This window comes from Rana temporaria, chromosome 2, assembly GCF_905171775.1.
Source record: "Rana temporaria chromosome 2, aRanTem1.1, whole genome shotgun sequence".
Classification (NCBI taxonomy): Eukaryota; Metazoa; Chordata; class Amphibia; order Anura; family Ranidae; genus Rana; species Rana temporaria.
The window spans coordinates 380457792-380479049 of record NC_053490.1 but is presented as its reverse complement, the minus strand read 5'-3'; the positions used below and the strand labels follow the sequence as shown (position 1 = coordinate 380479049).

The 21258-nt window shown below is 44.1% G+C and overlaps 2 protein-coding genes across 2 annotated transcripts in view; one reads left to right on the top strand and one right to left on the bottom strand.

Moving 5' to 3' along the window:
• The window catches only part of CUEDC1 (CUE domain containing 1), a 149194-nt gene extending 139149 nt beyond the window's left edge, over nucleotides 1-10045 (bottom strand). The window contains exon 1 of the mRNA XM_040337855.1: nucleotides 9672-10045. The gene's annotated coding sequence lies outside the window, so the exon portion shown is untranslated. The remainder of the gene's footprint in view (nucleotides 1-9671) is intronic.
• Nucleotides 548-2170, top strand: LOC120928320 (tigger transposable element-derived protein 1-like). Its single transcript, XM_040339418.1, has one exon. The coding sequence runs from the start codon at nucleotides 548-550 to the stop codon at nucleotides 2168-2170; it is 1623 nt and encodes a 540-aa protein (XP_040195352.1).
• Nucleotides 10046-21258: the final 11213 nt, after the last annotated feature.

Sequence of the window (21258 nt, the reverse complement as noted above, 5' to 3'; positions counted from 1 at the left end):
AGGTGACAAGAACAGCAATGCAGGTGACAATGTGCAAAGTGGAAATGCAAGTGACAATGTGCAAAGGGGAAATGCAAGTGACAATGTGCAAAGGGGAAATGCAAGTGACAATGTGCAAAGGGGAAATGCAAGTGACAATGTGCAAAGGGGAAATGCAAGTGACAATGTGCAAAGGGGAAATGCAGGTGACAAGAATGTGCAGCGCAATATGGCTCCCAAGAAGCATAGTGGAAAGACGAAAGTGCAGAGCAGCAATGAAGGTGACAAGAACAGCAATGCAGGTGACAATGTGCAAAGTGGAAATGCAAGTGACAATGTGCAAAGTGGAAATGCAAGTGACAATGTGCAAAGGGGAAATGCAAGTGACAATGTGCAAAGGGGAAATGCAGGTGACAAGAATGTGCAGCGCAAGCATGGGGGCAAAAAGAAAGTGCAGAGCAGTAGTGACAGCAAGGTTGTGAAGAAAATAACCATTGAGCTGAAGAAGGAAATTATAGAAAAGCATGACCGTGGTATTCGTGTGACTGATCTGGCCTCGGAGTACAAGATGGCAAAGTCAACAATCTCGACTATTCTGAAAAACAAAGCCGCCATCAAAGGAGCTGATGTTGCAAAAGGAGTAACAATGTTAACCAAGCAGAGGACGCAAGTGCTGGAAGAGGTGGAAAAACTTTTGCTTGTGTGGTTGAATGAGAAACAGCTGGCAGGTGATAGCGTTAGTGAAGCTATGATCTGTGAGAAAGCCAGGAAATTGCACAGTGATTTACTGCAAAGAAGCCCCTCTACAACTGCAGCAAGTGACGAATTTAAAGCCAGTAGGGGGTGGTTTGAAAAATTCCGCAGGAGAAGTGGCATCCACAGTGTGATTAGACATGGTGAGGCTTCCAGTTCTGACAAGGCCGCAGCAGAAGCCTACAAGTTAGACTTTGCGGAATTCATGAAGACAGAAGGATACGTCCCTCAACAAGTGTTCAACTGTGATGAAACAGGGCTCTTCTGGAAAAAAATGCCGAACAGAACCTATATCACGCAGGAGGAAAAGGCACTACCAGGGCACAAGCCCATGAAGGACAGATTGACCCTTTTGCTGTGTGCCAACGCAAGCGCCGATCTGAAAATTAAACCACTACTGGTGTACCATTCTCAGACCCCTCGTGCATTTAGGGAACAAAATGTGAACAAGGCCAGACTGCCCGTCATGTGGAGAGCCAATGCCAAAGCTTGGGTCACAAGGCAATTGTTTATGGAATGGCTGCACGAGGTGTTTGCACCGACCGTCAGAAAATATCTTTCTGATAACCAGCTGCCTGAAAGGTGCCTTCTTCTGATGGACAATGCCCCGGCACACCCTCCAGCCTTGGTGGATGATATGGATGCTGAGTATGACTTCATCAAGGTAAAGTTCCTCCCCCCCAACACAACACCACTTCTGCAGCCTATGGACCAGCAAGTCATCTGCAACTTCAAGAAGCTGTACACAAAGGCGCTCTTCACTAGGTGTTTTAATGTCACTGAAGAGACGTCCTTGACTTTGAAAGACTTCTGGAAGAAACATTTCAATGTTGCCCACTGCATTAACCTCATTGACAAAGCCTGGGAAGAGGTCACTCCCCGAACCCTAAATTCAGCCTGGAGGAAACTGTGGCCAGAATGTGTCGCTGAACGTGAACATGACATTGAAGTGCCTGATGCTGAGGTAGTGGAGGAAATTGTGTCCATGGGCAAGAGTATGGGTCTGGACGTTGATGGTGCTGATGTGGAAGAGCTTGTTGAGGAACATAGGGAGGAGCTGACCACGGAAGAACTTTCTGAACTCCACAGTGAGCAGCAGAAGGCACTTCTTGAGGAGCATTCCACTGAGGAAGAGGAAGAAAGGGAGGAGGTTAGCAGTGATGCCATAAAATCCATTATGCAAAAATGGAATGAGTGCCATGATTTTTTTGAAAAGCACCACCCCAACATAACTGTCGTGAACAGAGTGTTAAATCTCATGAATGATAATGTGGTCTCTCATTTCCGGAGGGTTATGCAGCGCAGGAAGAGACAAGTGACATTGGACAGATTTTTCAGCAAAACTGAGCCTGCAGCTAGGAGACAAAGGAGAGAGGAAACCCCTGAAGGAGATCCCCCTGATGTCCTTATGGAGGGGGACTCTCCCTCCAAACAATAACTGCCTCCCACCTGCCTCCCACCTGCCTTCCTCCATGCCAGAAGTCATCACAAGCAAGGTTAGTGTCCTCTCTTTATACATTACTATACTGTACTAATGTGTATTGTAATTTTTGTGCTTCAAAAACCCCCAAAAAAAGGTCAGCACGGATTAACCGGATTTACATTGAACCCTATGGGAAAATGTGCCTCGGTTCGCGACCAATTCGGTTCGCGACCAGAGTCAGTTCACGAATTAAGTTCGTGAACCGAGGTATCACTATATATATATATATATATATATATATATATATATATATATATATATATATATATATATATATATATATATATATATATATATATATATAGTCAGATTTTCTGACAACAAATGTGGGATAGCCAGCTTTAAAATTTTCCAACAAATGTGTGCTGTCGGATTATCCGATCGTGCGTACAGAAGTCCTTCAGGAAAAAATCCAAAGTACAAACACCCATGCTCAAAAGCAATGCTAACCACAACATTAGCAGAAGTTGCTCAAAGAGTGGCGCTAAAGAGCTGAAAAACCACGTAGTTTTGTGTTTGTTGGCTGACAATTATTTGCCGTTTGTTTTGCAAGACAAGTTCATGGCCAACGACCTACGGACAAAAGTCCTACTTCTTGTCCGCAGAAAACCCGATCGTGAGTGCCAGGCTTAAGTTTGTGAAGAAATGGATGTAAACAAGCATGCATCCAATTACATCCAAGTACCTCTAAATCTGTCTAGGTTCAAGAAAAAAAAGAATAAAAACATTTATAAAAAAAAAGGCCTGCGTTCTATTTCATATTTTTGGACCTAAACCTGATGGACCTCAGATGTAAATGAATGCATGTGTAGCGCTGACTGAAGCAACATTTTTCAACAAGCCCGTTCAAGTCGGTCATTCGATTGACTGCTTTCCAACATTAATGGCCATAGATGCATTGAAAGTCATGCAGTCCCAACCGAGCGGTTCAAATTTAAATTTATAGCTAGCTTTAAGGTGAGGGTAGAAAAAAAAAACAGACTGGGATGTTACAAAAGTGACTGGTCCCGAATCCCCTGCTGATTGCAACAGCCATGGCCTGTGTGCAAGGGGCCCAACATTTCCATATTGTACAGGATGGAGGTAGCATCCAAAAGTCTGCTCACTGTCTCAAAGGCCAAATAAATGATTGACCGGGTGACATGAAAAGACCCTAGTTACTCTTTACTTTCAGGACTTATTTTGGCGTTTTGCTTGCTGTACAAGTCGACCTGGCGATAAAATAATTTACTATTAGTTCTGAGGTTCTAAATACTGAATCCTTTTTGTTGGGGGAGAATTTTGAACGAGTTTACAAGATATAATACTTATCATTTTTGGCTTGTAGCAAGAATTTAAAAACTATTAATCTTGTGCTTTTTGCGTCAAACTCTTTCAGGTTTTTACCCTGGTTTGTGTGCCTCTGGGGAAGATTCTTTTTACTTTATAAGACACAAAGGGAGGTATATCCCTGACAAAGAATAACAAAGCTTTTTCCTATTGATACAGTATAAAAAAAATAAAAAATAAAACACACAACATTGCTCCTAACAATACACTGCTCCTAAAGCACCCCTTCCCATAGAAATCAATGGGACGTGCCTGCAAAGCACCTTGGCAGCAGCGCTTTGTGGGCCCTTTTAACCCTTTATTCGGCCACTAGCAGGGGTTAAAAGCACCCCGCTAGCGCCTGAAAAACGCTGCTAGTTTTAGCGGCGCTTTACCAGCGTTTTTCGGGCGCAGGCAGTGTGAAAGGGCTCCAAGTGTGTCCTAGGGAGTGATTCTAACTGTGAGGGGGCTGGGCTACCAGTGACATGACAGTGATCACTGCTCCCAATGACAGGGAGCAGTAGATCACTGTCCTGTCACTAGGCAGAACAGGAAAATGCCTTGTTTATGGTCACGGAGCTCGCGGCTAGGCAACATACCTGTATGTTGCTTGGCCTGCCCGTGCCATTCTGCTGACGTATATGTACGTTAGGCAGTCGACAAGTGGTTAAAGTGGAGTTCCAACCCCCACCCCAAGCAAAAAAATGACTGTAGCTGCTGACTTTTAATATTAGGATAGAATATTGTCCTGGAATCCAGCGATGACGGCAACGCAGCAGATGTTTCCATGGGTGCTGCCACCATTATGTGTAAGGAAAACCCGTTCCGTACTGTGAATGCGCAAAGCATGCTGCGTTTTCTGAATGACCCAGTGGCGGGGGCCGAACGTCCAAGTGATCTCGCCATGGCAAGATCTCTTGGATGTGGGAGCAGGTACCTGTCAAAAAAAACAGTGCCCGGGGTTCTGCTTTAAGTATATAAAAAAAAGTATATAGAGACAGGCAGTTTCTATATACCTAAAGCAGAACGCCAGGCACAGACATTTTTACAAAAACTTAAATTGTAAGAGGCAACAGCTTTCTATTTACTTGCCAATTGATAATATAGCTATATGCTGGAGACTACAGTTATCGCTGCACTTCTGGCATTGCAGCTCAGAGCTATGGCTCTCACACATGGAGGCAATCCTGACATTTAACCACCCCAATCGCTCCTCCTTTTCATTCACAGAATGCTTTGGGAACATATCAAAACTGGAGCAGGCAGAATCTGAAGCAGCTCTGTATAGTAACCAGATTCTTTCATTTTCAAAGAGTAACTGAACAAGCTGAAGATAGAAGCTGATTGGTTACCATGCACAACAGCTCTGGCGTTTAACTACTTCAGATCCGCGCTATAGCCGAAAGATGGCTACAGCGCGGACCTACTTTGCCGGGAGGGCGTCCATGGACCTCTGGTTCTTTACCACCTGATCAGCCGTGTCCAATCACGGCTGAACACAATGTATACAGAAAGAGCCATTGATCGGCTTTTCCTCACTCACATCTATCAGCGCAGCCCCCCTCAGAACCACCAATGGGATGACCATCACACTGAACCACCAGGTATGTCACCCTAGACCACCAGAGAAATGCCATGCCAATCAGTGCCCAAGCAGCTGCCAATCAGTGCCAATCCCCAACGCCTGCCAGTGCCATTAGTGATGCTTATCAGTGCCACTCATAAGTACCTATCAGAGCAGCCTTTCAGTGCCCAGTGTCGCCTATCGGTGGCCATCAGTGCCACCCATGAATGCCCATCAGTGCCCAGTGCTGCCTTATCAGTGCCCATCATTGAAGGAGAAAAACGTATTTACATTTTATAAGAGAAACAAAATAAAAACTTTTTTTTAACATGTTTGGTGACAGGGGAGGGACCGCCAGCTGATTGAAAACCTGTGTGAAGGGGGAGGGGCATGTCCCTTTCCTCCAATCAGCTTTTAGAGCTCTTCTCACTGAGCTCTGCAGAGTGTAACTTCAGCCCCCCCCCCCCCACCCCCTTTTCTCTGACCGCTCAGACAGATACAACTTATGTAGGAGGATGCGATTTATCTCTAGGTATTACCTGAAGATAGTCCCTTCACTGGTATATGGTCACAGTGTAAAATCAAATATAACATTTCCACCCTGTATTTAAATTATTTCTAGCCTAACCCCATTAACTTAAACGCTCTTGAAGTTTGTAAACTTGCTTTGTCATAATCCTCACACATTAAGGCCCCTTTCACAATGCCTGTGTAATCTTTAGGTCTATGGACCTCAGGTTGCATCAAAGTAGGACCAAAGTAGTGCAGGGACTACTTTGAAGTCGCATAGATATGAATGGTACTCATTGGAAATCATGTGTTACGACTCGTCATGCGACTTTGCAGTCCCAAGTTGCACAAGTGTGAAAAGAGCCTTACAGCCTTGACACATACTCACTATGCCTTGTTGATGACCACTAATGTGTTACACATTTCACAGAGATTTTTCCAAGATTATATTGGATTGTCAAATAGAACTATTACTTGCATTGTTATTACAAGCCTGGGGTCATAAAATGAAATGTATACTGTGATCATAGATCTCCTTTAACCACTTGCCTACTGGGCACTTTCACCCACTTCTGGCCCAGGCCAATTTTCAGCGCTGTCCCACTTTGAATGACAATTGCACGGTCATGCAACCTTGTACCCAAACAACATTTTTTTTTTTTTTTAGAAAGATTTGCTAAAACAAATGAAAAAAAAAAAAAATGTAAAGCTTCTCTTTAAAGTGGAGCTCCCACTACATTTAACAAATTTAATCTATATATGCGTCTCATGAGGGAATAACGTTGTATATGCAAGTTCACCTACTGTATTTAAATCCTCCGCCGATCTCCCGAATAAACTTTTTTTAAAAAATGTTCTCCTCGGTTCTCATTTTGCTTGTGGGCATGTGAAGCCCACAAGCACTTACTTCCTGTATACGGTGATGATGAATGACCATCATGCACCGTCCCATCCCGCCCCATTCTCGCGCATGCGCTTTCCGCACCTCACCGCGATGGCAACGAAAAAAAAAAAAACAGCGTAAGCAGCCGGAAGAGATGATAGGATGGGAGATAGAAGAGAGCCTGCTTGTGCTAACCTTTGTATGCTCCTGTTGTAAATGGTGACTGTAAACTGTAGTCACGGTTTTGTTACGCTCGATTCACACCTATGCATGTTGCTTTTGAGCGTTTTTGCAGTGCTTTTTGCGGTGCTTGCTGCGTTTTTTTGATGTGAGTTTTTACCGCGATTTGACGGTTTTTTTTTTTTTTTTAGCCAGCAATTTTTTTTTTACATTTCCTTTAACAACCAGCTATAAACAGGTTTAAAAAAATAGGAAAAAATATTGAAATAGGGTGGAGCTCCGCTTTCATTTTTCTTCTTCACTGATGGGCACTGACAGGTAGCACTGATGGGGCTGCACTGATAATCATGACATTGATAATCAGCGCCCTGATTATCAGCGTAGATGTTCCCTGTGTGGATTTGCTGGTGATTGGCCCTCGCCATGCGCTGTCACCTGAAAACAGGCAGATCCCGTTTACACTGTGATCAGCTATGATTGAAAACAGCTGGTCACGTGATTGGATCTTTAGCCTGATCTATGATCAGCTGTCCCCCAAGGGCACTGCAATCATACATCCATGCCGATGTGTGCTGCAGTGGGCATGCGGGAAATGGGAGAACATCCATAGACACCATCCTGGCAATGTGGGTTAGCCATCTTTCAGTGATGTCACAGGCTGCAGTGGAAACCCCTATACCTTGTAAGTTTTCTACACCAGTGTTTCTCAACTCCAGTCCTCAAGGCGCCCCAACAGGTCATGTTTTCAGGCTCTCCATTATTTTGCACAGGTAATTTGATCAGTTTCACTGCCTTATGCCCCATACACATGATCTGTAAATCTGACAACAGATGTCCGTTTTTTTTGTATGCTAGTCGTACATCGAACCTGAAGAGTTTGCTACGAAAATTGCCATACGACAGAATGTAAAAAAAAAAAATTATCTGAAGTGGCCATGTGTTGTAGAGTACAGTAAAACCTTGGAATGCGAGTATAATTCGTTCCAGAAACATGCTTGTAATCCAAAGCACTTGTATATCAAAGCATTTTTTTTACAGGGTATAAAAGAGAAGAGAGGCACCTCTGAGTGTAGCAATAAGTTGCTAAATGTTGTACCTTCATTAAATGTAACCATATTGCTACACTAAGAGGCTCCTCTCTTCTCTTTTATACTCAGTTGTGACATGACGCTACTCTTATATCAAGACATCGCTTGTATATCAAGGCAAAATTTATTAAAACATTTTGCTTGTCTTGCAAAACGCTCTCAAACCAAGTTACTCTCAAACCAAGGTTTTAATGTACTTGTATTGTAATTTCGGACGACAACTGTACTGATTAAACGAAAATAATTTTCGCACTTGTCCAATCGAATAATAAATTGGATGAACTGTTGTGATTGGCTCTCGAAAGCTCTGTACCAACGATCCGATTATCATACGATCGCGTCAAAGGCGGTATTTTTCATACGATTCTCGGTGTGTGTACGGACCATTAGTAATTACCACAGCCGTTTCATCTGAGGGAAAGCACGACCTGTTGGGGCGCCTTGAGGACGGAAGTTGAGAAACACAAGTCTACATTGATCGATGACGTAGATCAGCCCTCAAAATTTCCCCTCGCCTACTCGCATTTTGCGAGTGCAAAATCGTTTCTGGCGAGGAGTGGAGGGGGGGGGAGCGCGGGTACCAATCAATCCCTGCATGCCGGCGGTACCCACGCCCCCCCACTCCCAGCTCCTCTTCCCCTGGGGCTATCCTCTGCACAGGTGAGCAGAGGCTACAATCGTGAGTAAAGGCTGCAATGGTGGGCACAGTGCGTAAAGGCTGCGATGGTGGGCACAGTGCGTAAAGGCTGCGATGGTGGGCACAGTGGGCAGAGGCTGCGATGGTGGGCACAGTGGGCAGAGGCTGCGATGGTGGGCAGAGGCTGCGATGGTGGGCACAGTGGGCAGAGGCTGCGATGGTGGGCACAGTGGGCAGAGGCTGCGATGGTGGGCACAGTGGGCAGAGGCTGCGATGGTGGGCACAGTGGGCAGAGGCTGCGACGATAAAGTTTGTAACTTAATTCGGCATAAAACATGTAAGTGTCATTTCATGAGATAATTTGAGGGCGTGTTTAGGGGCAGAATTAGGGGTGGTGCAGGGTAGGGATTGGTTGGGTCAACTGGTGGCGAGTAACCCTTAAGGCTTGGCTAGTAGCGCAGGACTTGAAATTTTGAGCCCTGGCGTAGATGATCATATAGGGATGAGCGCAGGTGTGTTCAGATCCTAGTGAGCAATCCCGCCAGGAAGCGGTCGCTGTACTGGGCCAATCATAAGCGGCTGAGACATTCCCTGCCCTGCAGCCGCAAACATACAAACCACTTATATATGTGCAACTGTGGGGTTAGGAAAGCCCTGGCATCAAATGGCTGGCCCAGTACAGCGAGAGCTTCCTGGCGGGAGGGCTCCCCAGGATCTGAACACACCAGTGCTCATCTCGAACGATCACGATTGCCGCCACATGAACCCAAGAGCTAGAACGCGGGTCACTTTGTGAAGCATCCTTAGCCATTCAATGACATGTACAGCCATAGGGTGCTTCTTGTTATTTCCTCCATTCAGCCTAGAGTATGGAGCCCAGTGTGAGGGGGCTACATATGGGCACATCACACAGCAGATGCTGAACTTCATTAGCGGAATCCAAACACAACAAACACAAGATGACTGGCATGTGCCTTGGCACTGAAGGCAGGCTGAGCCCAGAGGCAGGCCAGGGAAGAGCCAAGAAGGAGAAGAAGAAGGAGGCCTCCTCTAATCTCGCCAGACAACATCAACAATGACGCCAGCTCTGTGCTCCCTCCTATTTGCCCACCATCCCTCCGGGATGACCCAACTTTCACCAAACCAGGGGAGCAAGCCACCAGATCCTGGCAACAGGGCCAGTCCATCAGCCTCTGCGGGGGGGCTGCCTGCAGTGCCAATGACTGCGAGCCCATCATCGCTTAATGGGGATCCCTGCCTCCCCCCTTCTCTCCCTTATTACTAACCTCTTCCACAGAGAACTTTCCAGATGCAGCTTGTGAATGGCCGGGCTGTCCTCGGATTGTCGGCTGGCTCCTGCCCTCAGTACAGGCTGAAGTCCCCCCGTGCTGTGCGGAGTTAGTGTCACTGCTCATCACGCTGCATCTTTCTGAAGAATGTGTTGAGTTGCTGAGGAGGGTGTGGAGGGGGCCGGAGAGAAGGAGGGAAAGAAGGAAGGCTGGGGAAATCCCCTTATCTCCCCCAGAACTCTATGGTATTGAGGAAAGTACAGGAGGTGCTGGGTGAGATCCTGGAGGAGGAGGATCCAGCTTCAGGGGCAGTGAATAATGAGGAGGAGGGGCACAAGGAGCATCTTGGGAAGGGGAGGCATGTTTATTTTCCTGCTGCCTCCAGGGATACTCATACATAATAGAGCTGGAGGAGGGAATTGAGTGCTCTGGATGTAGCTAGCTACTCAATGCAAGCCTGACAACGTAGGAAGAGGAGATGGGGGCTCAGCTGATGCCAACTCATTCAATACACAGTGCTGGAACCAATCACAATCAACTTTACTAAAGTCAGGCTGCTACAAAATGGAGCCTGGCTGGCATTTTAGCTCCTATAAAGCCACTACAGTAAAATCAGTCTGTATATGCAGTAAAGCATGCTTGTTATACTCACTGTGGAACCTAAGGGGTTAATCCTCCACATTGTGTAAAAAAAGCTGTTTCATTATTGTCTTCTCTGATCCTCCCCTTCTTCCACTGTCCAATAATCATTTCCCAATAACAGAGTCTATGGAGTCAGGCTGCACATGCTCAGTTTAGTGCGTATTGCTAGAGAGGTTTTTTTTTTTTTTTTTTGGGGGAGGATACATGTGATCAGCAATGTCCAGGCAGAGGATCAGGGGTCTTGCTGTCTCATAGGTCAGTCAGAAAACTCCTCCTGCAAGCTTTAACCAGTGCTTGGCTGGACACTGATAGAAGTTGGGGGGGGGGGTTATTTATTAAGGGCCAGTTCACACCATAGAAACGCTATCCGGATGTGTTCCAGGTGCTTTTTTGCATGCACGTTCTTGACGCGTTCCAGTGCGTTTTTGGTACGTTTTTAACCTCTTTACCGCTTGTTTTTCAGATTCGGTGTCTACGAGACGAAAACAGTTTTTTTTGCTAGAAAATTACTTAAAACCCCCAAACATTATATATCTATTTTTTTTTTTCTAACACCCTAGAGAATAAAATGGCAGTCATTGCAATACTTTTTGTCACACCGTATTTGCGCAGCGGTCTTACAAGCGCACTTTTTTTGGAAAAAAATAAAAAAAATTTAATAAAAAAACAAGACAATAATAAATTTGGCCCAATTTTTTTACATATTGTGCAAGATAATGTTACGCCGAGTAAAATGATACCCAACATGTCACGCTTAAAAATTGCGCCCGCTCGTGGCATGACGTCAAACTTTTACCCTTAAAAATCTCGATAGGCGACGTTTAAAAAATTCTACAGGTTGCATTTTTTGAGTTACAGAGGAGGTCTAGGGCTAGAATTATTGCTCTCGCTCTAACGATCGCGGCGATACCTCACTTGTGTGGTTTGACCACCGTTTTCATATGCGGGCGCTACTCGCGTATGCGTTCGCTTCTGTGCGCGAGCTCGTCGGGACGGGGCGCTTTAAAAAAATGTTTTGTTGTTTTCTTATTTATTTTTATTTAGTTAATAATTTTTTACACTGAAATAAAAAAAAAAAATTGATCACTTTTATTCCTATTACAAGGAATGTAAACATCCCTTGTAATAGAAAAAAGCATGACAGGTCCTCTTAAATATGAGATCTGGGGTCAAAAAGACCTCAGATCTCATAATTAGACTTAAATGCAAAAAAAGAAAAAAAAATTGAAACTGTCATTTTTTCAAATGACAAAAAAAAAAATGTTGCTTTAAGACGCTGGGCGGGACTGACGTTTTGACGTCACTTCCGCCCAGCAGAGCTATGGGGACGGGCGAAGGAGATTTTTCCTTCACTCGCAACCCCAGTCAATTGCCGAACGCACCCGATCTCCTCTGCCGCTACCGACGGCTCCGGTAAGCGACGGAGGGCGCGGGAGAGCGGCGGGAGGGGGGGCCCCTCTCCCGCCACCGATAACGGGAGACCGCCGTTATCGTGTACACCACCGCCCACTGAAAAGATGGATACCTCGGTTGTGGCAGCCGCTGCTGCCGTTACCGAGATATCCATCTTTAAAAACAGGACGTCTTTTGGACATGGGGCGGTGGTCAAGAGGTTAATGCAGTCCAGTGCTTTTTTTTCACCCCTCTTTTTTATTAACCTTGGATAAGAACAAGCGTGTTCCAGTGCGTTTTTGGTGCATTTGGGTGAGTTCCAATGCGTTTTGATGCGTTTTACAGCGTTCCAGTGCAGGTAAAATGCAGCATGGAACTGCAAGCACTGGTGTGAACTATGACATTGAAAACCATATAACCTACTTTCCATGCCTTTTGGATGCAGGAAAAAAACGCACTGGACTGCATGTGGTGTGAACTGGTCCTAAAGGCAAATCCACTTTGCACTGCAAGTGCACTTGGAAGTTCAGTCGCTATAGATTCAAGGGGGACATGCAAGGTAAATAAAAACAGAATTTTTGCATGTACATGATTGGATGATAAAATCAGCAGAGCTTCCCCTGATTTCAGATCTTCCTCTCAGATCTAAAGCGACTGAACTTCCAAGTACACTTGTAGTGCAAGGTGGATTTGCCTTTAGTAAATCAACCCCACAAGACTGGTCTCAGGCTGCGTTCACACCTATGTGAATTGGAGGCAGGTTTTCCTGCATCCAATTCGCATAGCAGGAGAATGGAGCCGGTTCACATATCTCCGGGGGCGGCTGCGGAGCGCACTGCACAGAAGCTGTGCGTCTTTGGCTCAGTTTCAGGGCTGAATTCAGGCAAAGATTCGTCCCTGAAACAGGGAAACACTGCGACCCGCAACTGGTTCCAGTGTGAACAGAACCTAACTGCTAATGAGAAAAGGTATTTAGCGGTTTATATTTATAAAAATAATTGCTGTGTACTGTGGGAGACCAGATATAGTGAATGCAGGGTCCTGGGTTTAGTAATACTTTAACCACTTCCTGACGGCCGTACGACTTTGTACGGCCGCAGTGTGGTTCTTAATCTCTGAGTGGTCGTATATATACGGCCTCCGGCCTCCAGCCACTGGTGGGCGCGCGCGTGCCCGCCGTATGCTGAGATGCCGATGCGCGTGCCTGGCGGCCGCGATGTCCGCCAGGCACCCGCGATCGGCGGTTACAGAGACAAGGATGTGGATCTGTGTGTGTAAACACACAGATCCACATCCTGTCAGGGAGAGAGGAGACCGATCTGTGTCCCTTGTACATAGAACACAGATCGGTCACCTCCCCCAGTCAGTTCCCTTCCCCCACAGTTAGAAACACTATGCAGGGTACACATTTAACCCCTCCCTCACCCCCTAGTGTTAACCCCTTCAATGCCAGTCTCATTTATACAGTAATTAGAGCATATTTATAGCACTGATCGCAGTATAAATGTGAATGGTGTCAGAAGTGTTCGATGTGTCCGCCATAATGTCGCAGTCCCAATAAAAATCGCAGATCGCCGCCATTACTAGTAAAAAAAAAGAATAAAAAAAAAAATTCTGTCCCCTCTTTTGTAGGCGCTATAACTTTTGCGGAAACCAGTCACTTCGTATTGCGTTTTTTTTTTTTTTTTTTTACCAAAATAATGTAGAAGAATACGTATCGGCCTAGACTGAGATTTTTTTTTTTTTTTTTTTTTTAATCGGGCTTTATATTATAGCGACAAGTAAAAAATTGTCGCTCTTTTTTTGTTTATAGCGCAAAAAATAAAAACCGCAGAGGTGATCAAATACCACCAAAATAAAGCTCTACTTGTGGGGAAAAAAGGACGTCAATTTTGTTTGGGAGCCACGTCGCACAACCGCGCAATTGTCAGTTAAAGCGACACAGTGCCGGAAACTGAAATTTCACCTGGGCAGGAGGGGGGTATATGTGCCCAGTAAGCAAGTGGTTAAAGGAGTTGTTAAGTCAGAAGTTATATATTTTTTTTTTTATCTTAATTATTTTTTTTTAAATAAAAGTATATCTAAAGCCAAAAAAATTTTTTGTTTGTTTTGAATAGAGTATGGAGCAGTTAAATCTCTATTCATTTCTTTATGCTTTCCAGTTGGGAAGATTCCCCTTTGCTTCCTGTGATAGAGACACAAACGGAAGCAAGAGGAAATCTCTTCGAAGGAAAAATGTGCTGACACAGAAGTTCTATGACAAAACATGCCTAGAACAGGAGACAGCAGCCCAAAAGAAGTTACCCTCATATTCTTCTCCAGATGAGCTTTCTGATGCAGTTTTCTCTTGTACTGGATACCTGTAGCTGGCCAGCTAGAACCTGTCCTAGGTAGCTAATATAACCTACATGTATATACAGCTAAACCTGCTAAGAACCTAAATGTAGTGCACATGTTTATATGTGAGAGACAAAAGCAAAGTTATTCACTGTGATTTTATGCTTGAATGTCATATAACAGTTGTATGTTGTGTTCACAGAGGCAAAAGAAAAAATATGCCTTTAAGGCCTTGTACACACGACCGGACAGTCCGCTGAAAACGGTCCGCCGGACCGTTTTCAGCGGACATGTCCGGTCGGAGATTTCTGTCTGATGGTTGTACACACCATCAGACAGAAATTAGAGACAATCCGCGCGGACAGACAGTGCGGTGACGTGTCCGCGCCGTCGCCGCGACGATGACGCGGCGACGTGCGCGACGCAGGAAGGTCAATGCTTCCACGCATGCGTCAAAGTCATTCAAAGCATGCGAGGGATGGCGGCCGCTCGGACATGTACGGTAAGTCTGTACAGACGACCGAACATGTCCGACGGACAGGATTCCAGCGGGCATGTCTCGAAAAAGGCCCGGCGGGCAAATGTACGCTGGAATCCTGTCCGTTCGGCTGTACAGACGACCGAACATGTCTGCTGAAACTGGTCCGCGGACCAGTTTCAGCAGACATGTTCGGTCGTGTGTATGGGGCCTAAGAGTCGTTTATTTATATGACAGTGAAGGTAAGCTCAAATTACACAGTAGAATTTATACCAGAAAGCATAGAGTTAAGTTTTTGTGACTCATCAGTAGCCTTGCCCAATCACAGCTAATCTCACATGGAGCAGTCTTGACCTATCACAGCCACCTTTGCATCCATTCTGTCTGGGAGGTTCCTAATACTGTACATGTGCTGCATTCATTCCACATGAAGACAGAGAGCAGAACAGACATACAGAGTTCAGTTTTATGGAAGCAAGGGCCTAAATAGGTATGTTGCACAAGTTACATATATGTTCTTATTGTAAATTGTGTGATCAGAACTGTATACCGATCTAGTTGTGTGTTCACTTGTAGTTCCACCATTCAGTCATTCAAACAAAGTCATCTAACCAAACTAAGCCACATTCAGTCATTCAAACAAAGTCATCTAACCAAACTAAGCCACATTCAGTCATTCGAACTAAGTCATCGAACTAAGTCACATCCATCCATCCACTCTAACAAGCTAACTGCACCGAGCTAACAAACCCTGCAAACCAAGTTGCAAACCACAGTTATACCTTTCAGAGAAATCAGAGAATGCTTTGATAACTTACAGAGAGAGAGAGAGAGTATAAATACTGAAGAAAGAAATATATCCACCATTTTATATTGAATGACAAGATTGAATATTTGAACCGCCATTTTCTGTTATACTTATTCAACACGTGTTTGTACATGGACTGTCTGCTGCAAAGCAGCAGTGATATCTATGAAGAAAAGTGAAGTTAATAAAGAAGTTGTTTTAAGCATTTGGTGTGCTCTTTAAACCTTACTGCTTCCATAGAACGGCAATAGAGGAATTTTCAGAGTAATAGACAGTCTTGTTGGACTGAAAGTCAGAGATATCACAATTCTTCTAATGCCACAGCGCATGAGGCACTTTATAGTGCTGCGCCTGCCACAATTCCTGAGAAGTTTATGACTCCAATGCAGGAGGTTTGACATCATCCACCCACCTTTGTACCTGCCAATCAGAGGAAGCCTTGTATTAATTGATAAAAATACAAGGCTTCTCCTGAATGGAGGAGAAGCATGGGAAGTCGCCTGTACTGCTACAGGAACACAGCCCAACACCCTTAACCACTTGAGGACCCCTTCACGCCGATATACATCCACAGAAGGGCACGGCTGGGCACAGGCACATCGCTTTTAAGAGCCCAGCCGTGGGTCGCAAAGGCGGCGGCGCTCTCGCAACCTAGTCCTGAGCTCCGTGACCGCCCCCGCGGGACCCGTGGACCCAATCGCCGCCGGTGTCCCACGATCGGGTCACAGGAGCTGAAGAACGGGGAGAAGTGAGTGTAAACAAACCTACCGTTCTTCTCTGTGGCTTGTCACTGATCGTCTGTTCCCTGTCATAGGGAACGACGGTCAGTGACATCACACGTCCAGCCACGCCCCCTACAGTAAAAAAAACACAATAGGACACACTTAACCCCTTTGGCGCCCCCTAGTGGTTAACCCCTTCACTGCCATTGTCATTTTCACTGTAAACAGTGCATTTTTATAGCACTTTTCGCTGTGAAAATGACAATGGTCCCAAAAATGTGTCAAAAGTGTCCAATGTGTCCGCCATAATGTCGCAGTCATGAAAAAAAATCACTAATCGCCACCATTACTATTAAAAAAAAAATATTAACAAAAATGCCATAAAACTATCCCTTATTTTGTAAACGCTATAACTTTTGCGCAAACCAATCAATTAACGCTCATTGCGTAATTAAAATTAAAATATGTAGATAAATAAGTATCGGCCTAAACTGAGGGAAAAATAAATTTATATATTTTTTGGGGATATTTATTATAGCAAAAAGTAAATATTGAATTGTTTTTAAATTGTCGCTCTATTTTTGTTTATAGCGCAAAAAATAAAAACCGCAGAGGTGATCAAATACCACCAAAAGAAAGCTCTATTTGTGAGGAAAAAAGGAAGCCAATTTTGTTTGGGAGCCATGTCGCACGACCGCGCAATTGTCAGTTAAAGCGACGCAGTGCCGAATCGCAAAAAGGGACCAGATCCTTTTTTCTGCATAATGGTCCGGGTCTTAAGTGGTTAAAGCGGGATTCCGTGCATAGTTTTTTTTTTTTTTGCAATCCACAATACATCACATTCAATATTCTTTTACAATTATCAAAAAAACATGTTTTCAGCGAGTCCTGTATTTCACCTGAAGTTATTTGTGGGTTTTTCTTTGCATCCCAAACAATTTTCCTAAAAAAAGCAAGGGAAGAGGCGTCTCTAAGTGTAGATGTTTTAAACAATTTAATAAGTAGATAAGTACAGGCAACTCACATTTGGTAGAGTTCAAATAGGCATTTATACATCAAATCCTTGGGAGAAATCATCAGGTTTTATGTACAAATGCCTATTTGAACTCCACCAAATGTGAGTTGCCTGTACTTATCTACTTATTAAATTGTTTAAAACATCTACACTTAGAGGCGCCTCTTCCCTTGCTTTTTTTGTTACAGTCTTGGAACATGGGGCCAGATTCACAAAAGAGATACGACGGCGTATCTCCTGATACGCCGTCGTATCTCTGAGATACGATTGTCGTATCTATGCGGCTGATTCATAGAATCAGGTTACGCATAGATAGCCCTAAGATCCGACAGGTGTAATTGACTTACACCGTTGGATCTTAGGATGCAATTCTAGGCCGGCCGCTAGGTGGCGATTCCATTGCTGTCGGCGTAGAATATGCAAATGACTAGTTACGCCGATTCACAAACGTCCGCTTTGCCCGTCGCTCTAAATTTACGTTGTTTCCTTAGAGATACGCGGCGTAAAACTAAGGGTGCCCTCTAGGTGGCCTAGCCAATGTTAAGTATGGCCGTCGTTCCCGCGTCAAAATTTTTAATTTCACGTCGTTTGCGTAAGTCATCCGTGAATGGCGCTGGACGCCATTTACGTTAACGTCAAAACCAATGACGTCCTTGCGACGTCATTTAGCGCAATGCACGTCGGGTAATTTTACGGACGGAGGATGCGCAGTACGTTTGGCGCGGGAACGCGCCTAATTTAAATGGTGCCCGCCCCATTTGAATTAGGCGGGCTTGCGCCGAGCGGATTTACGTTACACCGCCGCAAGTTTACAGGTAAGTGCTTTGTGAATCAGGCACTTACGCTATAAACTTGCGGCAGTGTAACGTAAATGAGATACGTTACGCCGCCGCAGTGTAACACAATTCTTTGTGAATCTGGCCCATGGTTTCTGTTTCTCTGTGATGGCAGCCCTGAGGTTATATTTGTGACCCCTGCAAAAACAATTCTCCATCCATCCCTGGACTTTTTCTCCTAAACTTGTACCTCCCTGAGCTTGGACTCTTCTATACTGTGCAAATCTTGTGTATCATTACCATACTTTTATTTCTATAATATCAAGGAATTTTTGTATTCAGGTTTTGCACATTTTTTCCTTGTGTACAAACAATTTTCCTGGCAGTTGTGGGTGAAATTTTAGTTGGTTTACCTGACTGTGGTTTGGTTTCAACAGAACCTCTCATTTTCCACTTCTTGATTAAAATTTGAACACTGATTGGAGTTCTCAATTACTTGGATATCCTTTTATATCCCTTTCCTGTTTTATACAGTTCAACTACCTTTTCCCGCAGATCCTTTGACAATTCTGTTGCTTTCCCCATGACTCAGAATCCAGAAATGTCAGTGCAGCACTGGATGAAGGATGCAAGGGTCTGTCAGGAGTCCAGAAACTCATTGACCTTTTATACACACACACTAATTACAAGCAAACAGATCACAGGTGAGGATGGTTACCTTTAATAGCCATTTAAATCCCTTTGTGTCACCTTGTGCATGTTATCAGGCCAAAATCACCAGGGTATGTAAACTTTTGATTAGGGTCATTTGGGTAGTTTCTGTTGTCATTGTGTTTTAAAAAGAGTAAACACAGTTGATTGATAATAAATGGCTTCAGCCAAACACTAACCACAAATGAAAGAAAAGTTTTTGTGTTATCATTCATATTCTCTGAAAAATGGCAAAGAAATCATAAATTCTGCCAGGGTATGTAAACTGATGAGCACAACTGTATTTGTAATAATCACTGCAGATTACCACATGTAGCGGTTGGTTTGCTACGAGTTACAACATCCACACATTCCACCCTGCTGCCAGACATCCATTAGACACACTCCTTTAGTAAATGCTTGTTTTTGTTATTTTATTAGGGGATTGAACTTGGTTGGGGAAAGGGACATGGGATGCCCATAGAAAAAATTTGTACTTTGAAGAATATAGTAACATTTCTCAGAAAGCCTTTTACCTCAGAACACTTCTTCCTCCAACACACTACTTTCTGTCACAGTATTAGTAATCCTGTCACGCCATCAGAACATGACTAGGCCTCACTCTGAATAAGTCCCAGTTAATTTACTTGACCCTTTGTAGACCAGGGCCTGCAGTACCCCTTTATGGCAGCAACGGTTTACTTGAGAAGAATAAAAGGTGATGGACTACTGATCCTAGCAAGTCTGACTTTCAAATCCTGCCCGCCCTCATGGCTGCATCAATTTGACACTAACTCCACAGTCTCTCCCTCTGGCTCTGCACCCAGATAGCCTGGCATGCCTCTTCCAGATCTCTCCACTGTGCTTTCACTCACCGACACCTGCCCTGGAGGACTTACTCCGGACGTGCGGACCAACTGTCTCTTCCAGCTCCTGTTCCAGGACATGTCTCCATGACCATTTAAGGAGAGGCTCCCTCCCAGCTCCCGAGCTCCTCCGTCTGAGGTACACCCCCCCCCCCAGATGGAGGTTCCCTCAGGCACGACAATCTAACACTCAATTCTTCAGTTCACCTAGCCGACAAACCCCCCCCCCCCCCCAGCAGGCTGACTATGGGTATATGTAGGAGGCCCCCTGCCAATCCTAGTTGGGGATTGGTCAGAGCTCCTCACATGTACCCCATGTCACTCCAGCTCTCTGCCCTGCCCCTCTAACAGAACATTCTCCCTGGAAACAGGGGAGGTGCCCAAGAGCTAAAGTACATGTCAGTCACCCACTGCTACACTAACCCACACCCCTGCCCCCAGATCAAAACAAACAGGCCTAGCTCGCAGCACAGGCCTGCTTAAATTTACATGTACTGGCAGCTTACACAAAAAAAACTAGACTTAGCACCTACCTAAGGTAGAGGGTGCTACACACATATAATATTGAAGGGATTATAATAAATAGTTGTATTACAGAGAATCATTTTATAAAGTTTTTATATTATTTTACAGTATACATATAGTGCCAAAAGTTTGCATAGCACTTTACAAAATAAAAGTAGACAACACAGTTATAATACAATTCAATACAGGAGGTTTAGGGTGGCCCTGCTTATTAGAGTTTATACACTTTCAACATATGTTTTAAAAAAAGCAAATCAGACTTTACCTATATATTTTCAGTTGGTGGAAAATTCTGAGGAGTTGTAAGGCATGGACTGTCTGGATGAGAGAGATGTATCTAAATTTAACAACAAAAATGTTATATATTGCAGCTTACTAGAGGTGGTGACTGCATTTATTCACTTTACTTGTCAGGCTTTGCACATGCTCAGCTCAGTGTACATTTAAAAAAAGCCTACAAACAGGCAGGTTTATTAATTGCAGAAGAGACATTGCATGTTTCATCTACAATAAAGAGCCTACCTGCTTGTAACTTTTACATTTTAGACTTTGGTTCAGAGTTAAAATCAATCATAAGGCAATTACATACTGTATATTTCTTTAAATAGACCATGATGACTCTTTTTTAAAAAAAAAAGCGTACAACCTATCAACTCTGAACTGCTTTAAAACATATTTTCTAAAATCACAGACAGCTTAGCTAAGATTTAATAAGTTGGACGTTTCTTAAAACATATGGAATGCACATTCCTGCCATTGTGCAAAGCCCCTTTCTAAATCATCATAGTCCACACCCTTCAAAATATGTCATTTTATTGCTGTGCGCTACTGCGTAAAAGTTAACATGTTGCATTAAAGTAGTTCTAAAGCCCCATACACACTATACAGCCCCAGCCCCATACAGATTTTCTGCAGATTTTTGTCTTCAGATTTACCAAAAATATGTAGTGCAAGGGCCTGCCCAGGGCCGGCCCTATGATGGGACCGGGTGGTACCATGGGTACTAGGCAGCACTTTTAGGGGGGCAGCATATTTTTTGTGCTATAAATATATATATTTTTTAACTTTTTGCTATAATAAATATCCCCAAAATTTAGAAAAATAAACGATTTTCTTCAGTTTAGGCCAATATGTATTCTTCTACATATTTTTGGTACCAAAAAAAAAAAAACACAATTAGCGTACATTGATTAGTTTGCGCAAAAGACATTGTGGCCGCCGGCAATTCACAGGTCCTTTTATACTCCTGGATACATGTATAGAGCCATGGCAGGTCCTTTTATACGCCTATATGCATGTATAGAGCCATGACAGGCCCTCTTTATACATCTAT